The following is a 9,281-nucleotide window of genomic DNA, read 5'->3' as shown; positions in this document are numbered from 1 at the left end:
AAATTTGATTTTTAAAATTATCTTTTAAAATGTATATTTAATATCTAGTTTTTTTTGTCGTCTTTTTAAATTTTTCAAAAAATTATTTGTTAAGATTTTTTGGAATCATTCTGTCATGCGAACTTTTGAGTATACTTGTCAAAGTCGGACCAACTCGATCGATCGGATTGAAAAATCAGCCACAAAATTGATCCAGATAGATCAAAGAACCGGATAAAAAATAACCAATGAAAACCATTTAAATTTGGCCAGTTCTAGTAAAAATTGGTGAATCGGCCGGTTTTGGAAACCCAAACAGGTTCAGAATTCAAATAAAAAACCCTAGGCCTAGTTCAGTAACCAGCTCTCTCACTCACCACTAGGGGTGTTCAAAACCAAAAAAAACATGTTTTGCAGTTTTTTTGCGGTTTGGTTCGGTTTTCGGTTCTGGCCATGAAAACCTCAACCGAACCGAACCGAACCGGTGAGGTTAAAAACCCTAAAATAACCTCCCCCCTCCCAACCCAATTCCCCATTCAGCTGCGTGAGCTAACCCCACGCCTCCCACTCCCAGTCTCCCAGCGTGACCTAACCCCATTCAGCGGGACCGTTCCCCCTTACCCCAATCGGAAGTGAAACCTGGCGATCTCCTCTCACAGTCGCGCTCTCCCCTCAGGCCCTCACAGTCTGCACCGTTCCCCCCTCGAAAGTGAAACCTCATTCTTGAGTCTCGAGGCCGGCGGCGAACTCACGTTGCAGCACCTCCCAGCGCCGCGAGAGACCCTTCCTCCCAACGCCGCCGAACCTCTTCGCGGACAGAGCACCACGAAGACCCAGCCCCAGCACCACCCTCGCACCCAGGCGTAGCAGTGTTTCTGGCCACCCAGGCACCGACAACACAGCACTTCTCAATCTCCCACCCACAACACAGCAGCCACCGGTTGGTCCTCTTCCAGTGCTCTTCCTCCTTCCCATCCACTTGACTTCAGGTTTGATTTTCTCTCCTTCTATGTATCTGAAGCTAATTAGACATATTGGGTTTATAATTATGAAATAGTTAGGGTTTGATTTTGTTAATTATAATTTCTGCGATTCTGAGTTGCTGGATTTGTTTAGGGTTTTGTTATTTTCTTCTTAATAACTCTGATTGATTCTGTGCTTCTGAGTTGCTGGGTTCAAATTTGCTTGTTTTGCTTAGTTCAAATTCTGTGATTCTCTGATTCTATGATTATGTGATTCTGAATTGATTTTTGGTTTTCTGCACTTATTTTGCTTGTTTTGAAATTTTGTTAATAATACTGAGGAGTTACTGTGCTTTTTACTGATTTTGTTAATTTTAGTTGTTTGTTTTGAGTTGATTTTGTGATTTAATTTATTAATAATTCTGATTATGTGATTATGAGCTGCTGGGTTTAATTTATTTTTTCTTGTTTTGAGTTGATTTTGTGATTTATTTGTATTCAATTTCTGCTCAATCTATTTGTTCATTGTTGCTGATTGTTGTTCATTGTTGTTCATTATTTGTTCATTGTTGCTGATTGTTGTTCATTGTTCATTGTTGCTGAATGCTAGTAATTTTATTTTGTTGTGTTTCTGCTTCTATTTTTTTAATTATTTGTTCATTGTTGTTGATTCCTAGTATTTGTTGTTCATTATCTGGTATTGGTCTTTGGCAGGATATAAGAAGAGAACTTGGAATCAATATAATTGATGAACAAAAGGTGCAATTGTCTAAGGTAATTGGTCTTTCTACACATGTCTGGGTTGCGGCTTTTAGTTTCAAGAGAACTAGGTGGGCACAATGTATTTATGTATTGCCTGCATTTTTTTACATAATGCAATGACACTTCTGTAATATACCTTTAGATGTGTTATTTTCTTTATGAACTAGAATTTTATTGTTTGTAATATACCTTTAGATGTGTTATTTTCTTACATAATGCAATGACACTTCTGTTAGTCTTGTGTTATTTTGTGTCATTTAATAGAGTTAGTTCATTTGTTTTACTACATTTAGGAATTCCTTGACATATTTGTGAAATTGTGATTCTGAGTTTTATTTATTTTAATTTCTTTTGTCGTTGAATTCCATTGAATCAATATTTTTGTTAGTTATTGCATATTTGTGTTATATGATTTTAATGTTATAATTTTGTGAAATAGTATGGCAGGCTTTTCTTTGAATTGATTGAAAAAACCGAAAAAACCGAACCAAATCAAACCGATTTTAATTGGTTTGGTTTGGTTTAGATGGTCTGAATAAAAAAACCGAACCAAACCGAACCGCAGTTTAATTAATTAAACTATTGGATCGGATGACTTTTCTCTAAAAAACCGAACCAAACCGCACCGCGAACACCCCTTATTTCACCACTCATCTAACTTTTATTTTATTTATTTTATTATTATTATTATTATTTCCAGTTTCACTATGAGGATGTTCTTTTAACCAAATTATCCGTGATCATGGGGTTCACTTATTCCACTAATGGAAACCCTAATCGACGGACCATCGACCATGGAGGAGTTGCAGGAAGAGCTTCATCTGACGAGTTTGGGCGTGCGGTTTCTCGAATAGCTGTGGCACAGATTTGCGAATCTGCAGGGTTTAATGGCGTCAAGAATTCCGCCATCGAAGCACTTTCCGATGTCACAATTAGGTACCTTATTGACTTGGGGAAAATAGCTGAATTTTATGCTAACCTTGCTGGTAGATCGCAATGTAGTGTCTTTGATTTGATTCTAGGGTTAGAGGATTTAGAACAGGTCAAGGGTTTCATAGGTTCTGGTCAAAGTCAATGCCTTTTAGGTTCAGGAACTGTTAGGGATCTTATGAGGTTTGTGAATTGCGGTGATGAGGTTCCTTTTGCTCAGCCAATACCGAATTTTCCAGTGATTCGGCAGCGGAAAGTTATCCCTAGTTTCTTGCAAATGGGGGAGGCACCGCCTTCTAAGCATATACCACCTTGGTTGCCGGCATTGCCGGACCCTCACACTTATATTCACACGCCTATGTGGGATGAGAGGACTTGTGATCCCCGGGAAGACAAGGTTGAACAGGCCAGGCAACGTAGAAAGGCTGAGAGGTCGTTGTTGAGCTTGCAGAAGAGGTTGTTGTTGTGTAGTGGTTCAGTAGAAACACGCAATACAACTTCTAATGTGGTTGTGCCGAGTGGTGGTGGTGCTTCACTTAGACAAGGAGAAGGTGAAGGGGGTGATAAGAACCCTTACCTTAAGGCTCCTGTGGATAACAAAGATGTTTCTCCAGTTCCCTTGCCGGGGAAGCTTTCTGATGATGTTGATATGATTGCAAATCATGTTTCTGTGTTGGAGGCATTTGCTCCTGCAATTGAGATGATGAGGAGTAGTGGTGTTTTGTGCGAAGATGATGGGATGCAAGGGAGAACAGTTCTTCCAGCTGTGAGACCTACTGTTTATTTCAAGTTCAGGGCTGGAAAAAAGCTTATCCACGAGTCCTTGGATATGAGGAATCAGAAGAAGGATGCTTTCTCTAACTTTTATTTTATTTATTTTATTATTATTATTATTATTTCCAGTTTCACTATGAGGATGTTCTTTTAACCAAATTATCCGTGATCATGGGGTTCACTTATTCCACTAATGGAAACCCTAATCGACGGACCATCGACCATGGAGGAGTTGCAGGAAGAGCTTCATCTGACGAGTTTGGGCGTGCGGTTTCTCAAATAGCCGTGGCACAGATTTGCGAATCTGCAGGGTTTAATGGCGTCAAGAATTCCGCCATCGAAGCACTTTCCGATGTCACAATTAGGTACCTTATTGACTTGGGGAAAATTGCTGAATTTTATGCTAACCTTGCTGGTAGATCGCAATGTAGTGTCTTTGATTTGATTCTAGGGTTAGAGGATTTAGAACAGGTCAAGGGTTTCATAGGTTCTGGTCAAAGTCAATGCCTTTTAGGTTCAGGAACTGTTAGGGATCTTATGAGGTTTGTGAATTGCGGTGATGAGGTTCCTTTTGCTCAGCCAATACCGAATTTTCCAGTGATTCGGCAGCGGAAAGTTATCCCTAGTTTCTTGCAAATGGGGGAGGCACCGCCTTCTAAGCATATACCACCTTGGTTGCCGGCATTGCCGGACCCTCACACTTATATTCACACGCCTATGTGGGATGAGAGGACTTGTGATCCCCGGGAAGACAAGGTTGAACAGGCCAGGCAACGTAGAAAGGCTGAGAGGTCGTTGTTGAGCTTGCAGAAGAGGTTGTTGTTGTGTAGTGGTTCAGTAGAAACACGCAATACAACTTCTAATGTGGTTGTGCCGAGTGGTGGTGGTGCTTCACTTAGACAAGGAGAAGGTGAAGGGGTTGATAAGAACCCTTACCTTAAGGCTCCTGTGGATAATAAAGATGTTTCTCCAGTTCCCTTGCCGGGGAAGCTTTCTGATGATGTTGATATGATTGCAAATCATGTTTCTGTGTTGGAGGCATTTGCTCCTGCAATTGAGATGATGAGGAGTAGTGGTGTTTTGTGTGAAGATGAGGGGATGCAAGGGAGAACAGTTCTTCCAGCTGTGAGACCTACTGTTTATTTCAAGTTCAGGGCTGGAAAAAAGCTTATCCACGAGTCCTTGGATATGAGGAATCAGAAGAAGGATGCTTCACAAACAGCGGCCTTGGCTGGTAGAGATGACGAGAGGGATGATAAGAAGCGGAGAGCTGAGCTTATTCTTAAACAATCTATGGAAAACCCACAAGAACTCACTCTGTTGTAGATTAGTTTATTGACTGGATTTGTTGGATGATGTAAAATTGAGTTTGTAAAAATGAAGACCTTCAAGGGTTAACCCTTTTTTGTCTTAATTAAAACCTTTTTTTCTGTAGCTGTGACTTGTGCTCGAGTTTTTATTGTTATTCTTTTATCTTTATTGATTTTTTTTTATCTATCCTTTATTAATATTATTTCATCATTTATAAAAAATATCAATGTAATGGGATTGCATCGGTTCCCTCATTTTGAGGGAAAGGTTTCGGAAGTCTCTGCATTTCATTGAAAAGGTAAGACTACGTTACTCTCTTTTATCTAAGATTTAGGGTATTGAACTGGTGTGATAGATTATTCCTGTAAATTTCGGTTTTCTGTATTCACATATTCCCTCTGCTCCAAAATATCTATCACTTTGGAATTTGGTTCATTGATTACTCAATGTATTTAGACATGAATTGTATCCAATACATTAAATATTAAATGTACCAAAAATTCCAAAGTATTAGATATTTTGGAATGGTTGGAGTATCAATTTTCCTGATTTTCATAATACTGGTTGATATCCTTATTATTGTAATATCTGAATACTGATGTTCAACAGTTAAGTGGTCTCACGGTCTGCTGCCTGAATTCCAATAATTTGTCATTGAAAAATCTTTTTTCGTTTTGAGATTGTAGTTTGATTTACTGAGAATTCAATTTGAACCTTCTTTTAATGTTATCATCATCTGTTTTGATCGTACTGTTTTGCTGAAGTTTCAGAACAGCAATCCTCCTTTATTATCTGCTTAGCTTTGTTCTGTTAATTTGTTCAGCATCCAAGCCTGAGCTCATCCTATAAGTATGGAATTCCATGATATTCATTCGTTGATTTCTTTGGTATCAATTATTTCAGTTTATGCATATATATGCTTTAATGTTCTGACTGTTATAATGGTTTAACATATTATAATCACTATTTTTTAAGGTTTTGCTATTGTGTCCCCTAAGGGCACCCATTAAGATCTTTGATAGTGGAATCCTTTGAAACTCAATACATTGATAACTTTAAAACCTTAATGATTGTCCTTTGGGCACGCATTAGGTAAATCTTTCATTATGGTGATGGTTTCTAGTGTTCCCAAACTGAAAGTGAGTGTCCCGTGCTAACTCTTGCAAAATGGTTGTCAGATGAGTTTGAAGAGAATATTCGGGGTAATGTGCCTTCTACTTTATTGCATTTAACATAGTTTGTAGCTTTGAATTGATTGAATTCACTTCTTGTTGTTTTCTAAATCTCTCAATGCTTTAAGTGATTCATTTATCGTAAATTTTTGTTAAAAAGTGATCTCCTGTTTTCTACTAATAATGAATGTTGTCTCTGTTTTCTTTTATAAATTTCATCCCATGTTTGGTGTTGCTATGAGCTGCTACTTCTAAATTAAATGGTTGTTTACGATGACCCTTGTTGTGCTTGTTCTATTCAACCATGTTTTTGGTCATAATTTGTTTCCTTTTGGTCCACCATGTATGCCACATGTGTTTGATGATTGTTGTACAGAAAGTCGACATGGGGACTATTGAATGAATTTTTGGCAAAGTGTGGAAGGAACTGGACAGAGATAAGGGAAAGAAGAGGGTGGGAATGCCACGAAAAAACCAACAGCTGTAATTATGCGGGACTCTGATATTCTGTTGATACATGGCCGTTTTATCGGCGATATTGCACCATTATGGGGAAAGGTCACATTTTTAATCCTTCTTGTGAGACTGATTTCTAATATGAATAAATTAGTGAATGGTTCAAAACTGCTGCCTTTAAATAAGAGATTTTTGTCTTTATAGGACAAGTTAATTTATTTATTCATAGAAAAATGAAATTTTATTAGATTAGAAGGGAATATAGAAAAGAGGTAAGCCATCCATTCCTTGCTTATATACAAAAAGTATTGGTAAGAAATAAGACATATAAGGCTTAGCTATTAAGAACGCTTGCCAATCCCTTTGATTATAAGATGGGTTTTGATAAATGAAATACTACACAGTTAACATTTAGAGCATTTCCCCCTGCATTTGATATTTGAAATAATTCTGTATATTGTTGTCTCAGCTGAGTTCCCTTTTGATTGTGTTATTAATTATTATATTTACTGCTAGGTGTTTAGATTATATCATTATATTTTTTAGTTTCAAGTTATTAGCATTTGAAGTATCTTTTTTCATTTTATTCTGGATATATTGTTTATTCTATTTAGTTTTTACTGCTAAGTGTGTGCTTATCTAGGGTAAAAATGGAAAATCCTCCCCATCCTGAACCGAAAGTGTTAGATTTGCTACTGTATTGGACAGTACAAATTAATTGATCTTATATTAAGTCTTTCTTATATTCTCAATAAGAACTTACTATTTAACAGTTAAAATTGATCTGTGTGTTGTACCTTTGCATTAGCCACTATTATTTTTATTAATATGCCCTCCTGAATGTAAGGAGTTTCTACTCCTTTGGTCCTCATTTTTAAGATTGAAGTGAAACCAGGTTTAAGTTGTCACTTTCTTCTTAAGACTGAACCTTCTATGACATTAAATAGGGTCATTTGTTGAACTATTTGTGTTTTTCCAATATTTATCATCTATGAGTCATTTGCTCATCTTTCATAAGTTTTATTTTTAGCGAAAATCATATAGGTTATGCTTTTCACTTGCTATATTGTGTAGTTATTGAGTAGGCTGAGGCGCTCTTGAATTTGAATACTTTAAAAGAAAGAAATAAATGAACTCATTAATGAAAAAAACCAAATTTTTAGTTTCTGACAGAATTAGATATATCACAAGCTTAAGGCATTGCTGTGGAAAAGTCTATGTGGTTATAAACTTTGACACTTGTGCAGGAATTATCATCAAGTAGTGCAAACTATATCCAAGGGATTGCCATAAGAGTAAAATAAAGTAATTCAAAAAGATTTTAGTGCCAATTGAAGAGTAATTCTTGAACATCACACACTCATAACAGAAGACTCATGCTGATTGCTTATATAAGAAAGGGGCCAAAGCAAAAGGAACTAAGCTATGAAATTGGACTCGAGAAATTTTAACTATAAAAGTTGAAAAATGAAATAAAGCAGTTGAAATCCTTACTTGATGTCATATGGATGTGTTCATATAATAATAAAAAAGACATCTCTGTTATATATTATATATATAGATGTCTAGATATAGATTATTGTTCTTGTTATTGTTGTTACCATCTATGTTGCTATTGCTGCTGCTACTTTTGTTGTCATCATTGTTTGTCGTTGTTTTTGATGTAAGAATTATATTGTAATTAAAAATGTTGAGACCTTAATAATCGATTTTGACTGTCTGATTAATCTAAATCATAATGCTTGTGAGCTTATCTAAATCAATGGCTGAGAGTAAACTGGTTCAATACTTCTTAAAAAGTAAGGATTTGTCTATAAAAGTTTTTCATAATTTCAACGTGCTCCTCTGCTCAATTCCAGCGTGAGGCGGTGGTGGAACCCTACTCTGCCCATGCGTGCCAGTGTTATATGCCATGGAAGACCTCTGGCAACAGGCTTGAAAACTTTCTTAAAGAAGTGAGCCAGCATCACCAAATTGTGGTGCTAAAGAGAATGAAGGGTGCCCTGACTCAGAACAATGATCTCGACGAGGATGTAGCAGAAGAGTACAGGGTTTACGCGGCGACGAGGAGGAGGATGCGACAACCAGGTGGTGCCGTGGTGATTGACAATGATGCCACTGCTGACACCAAGATCCTCCAACTATGGTAATAACTGAAATACGACTCTAGTAATCTTTCTTTCTGTCCTAAAATTTTCTTCGGGTTAATATAGCTCCTAATTTTCATTGATTGTCTCTGATTTGATTTTCATCCTATAGTTTATTATTTACCTTATTGTATGAAATCAATTTGACTAGTTTCTGCAAGCATTCAAGGCTGTGGCCGTAGCTAATTTTCCTTTGTAACTAGAACTCTACCAAATGAATTTTTTGGACAAATTAGCACAAATTCATATTCTTTGTAAGGTTTCATAAAAAAAATGTTTGTTCATGTGCAATCTTTCATGTATTTATTTTTATTTGTAGAAAAGTAAATACAAGACAACAAAAATAAATAGAAAAAAACACAACGTAAAAGAAAAATAAATATTAGACATAGCAAAAAGAAATAGAAAATGCCAAAAAAAAAAAAAAAAAAAAAGAAAAACCAAACTGGTAATTAGCATGTGAGCCCTTTTTTATTGGGCAGGCCTAAGCAAAACTCATGAAACGGTTATGGATCTTATCTATTAATTCTAGAGAACAGTCCACTAATGACCACTGTTATGGATCTTATCTATTAATCATAAATTAATGCATGCAATTCAGAGACATTGAAATATAGCTAGCAAGTTGAACTAATACCATAAGCACCATAATCTAAAACTAAACAGTGTAGTAATAGTACCAGAAAATATAATTGATCAAGGTAAATAGATTAAATAAAATCAAAACTCGAGCCATGACATTTCATTTGAAATCTTTTAATGATCAACAAATAAGTTAGCAATATTTT

The 9,281-nt window shown here is 36.3% G+C and overlaps 1 protein-coding gene and 1 long non-coding RNA gene across 5 annotated transcripts; both read left to right on the top strand.

The window, feature by feature from the left end:
* LOC107613329 lies at positions 483 to 8,748 on the top strand. 2 transcript variants are annotated; one of them, XR_002352979.1, is made up of 4 exons: positions 483 to 968; positions 1,656 to 1,715; positions 6,267 to 6,448; positions 8,206 to 8,748. It is a non-coding gene; the product is annotated as an uncharacterized LOC107613329 (long non-coding RNA). The 2 variants fall into 2 exon arrangements; XR_002352980.1 differs by lacking the exon at positions 6,267 to 6,448 and having other exon boundaries at positions 484 to 968.
* LOC107613328 (transcription initiation factor TFIID subunit 8-like) lies at positions 2,351 to 4,845 on the top strand. Of its 3 annotated transcripts, none has more exons than XM_021109886.1 (2): positions 2,351 to 3,455; positions 4,589 to 4,845. In XM_021109886.1, the coding sequence occupies exons 1-2, from the start codon at positions 2,446 to 2,448 to the stop codon at positions 4,731 to 4,733; spliced, it is 1,155 nt and encodes a 384-aa protein (XP_020965545.1). In that variant the 5' UTR covers positions 2,351 to 2,445; the 3' UTR covers positions 4,734 to 4,845. The 3 variants fall into 3 exon arrangements, with proteins under 3 accessions (XP_020965545.1, XP_016170763.1, XP_020965544.1); XM_016315277.2 differs by having other exon boundaries at positions 2,353 to 2,378; positions 3,518 to 4,845; XM_021109885.1 differs by having other exon boundaries at positions 2,412 to 3,467; positions 4,601 to 4,841.

This window comes from Arachis ipaensis, chromosome B08 (genome assembly GCF_000816755.2).
Source record: "Arachis ipaensis cultivar K30076 chromosome B08, Araip1.1, whole genome shotgun sequence".
NCBI lineage: Eukaryota > Viridiplantae > Streptophyta > Magnoliopsida > Fabales > Fabaceae > Arachis > Arachis ipaensis.
This window is presented reverse-complemented; position numbering and strand designations above follow the sequence as displayed.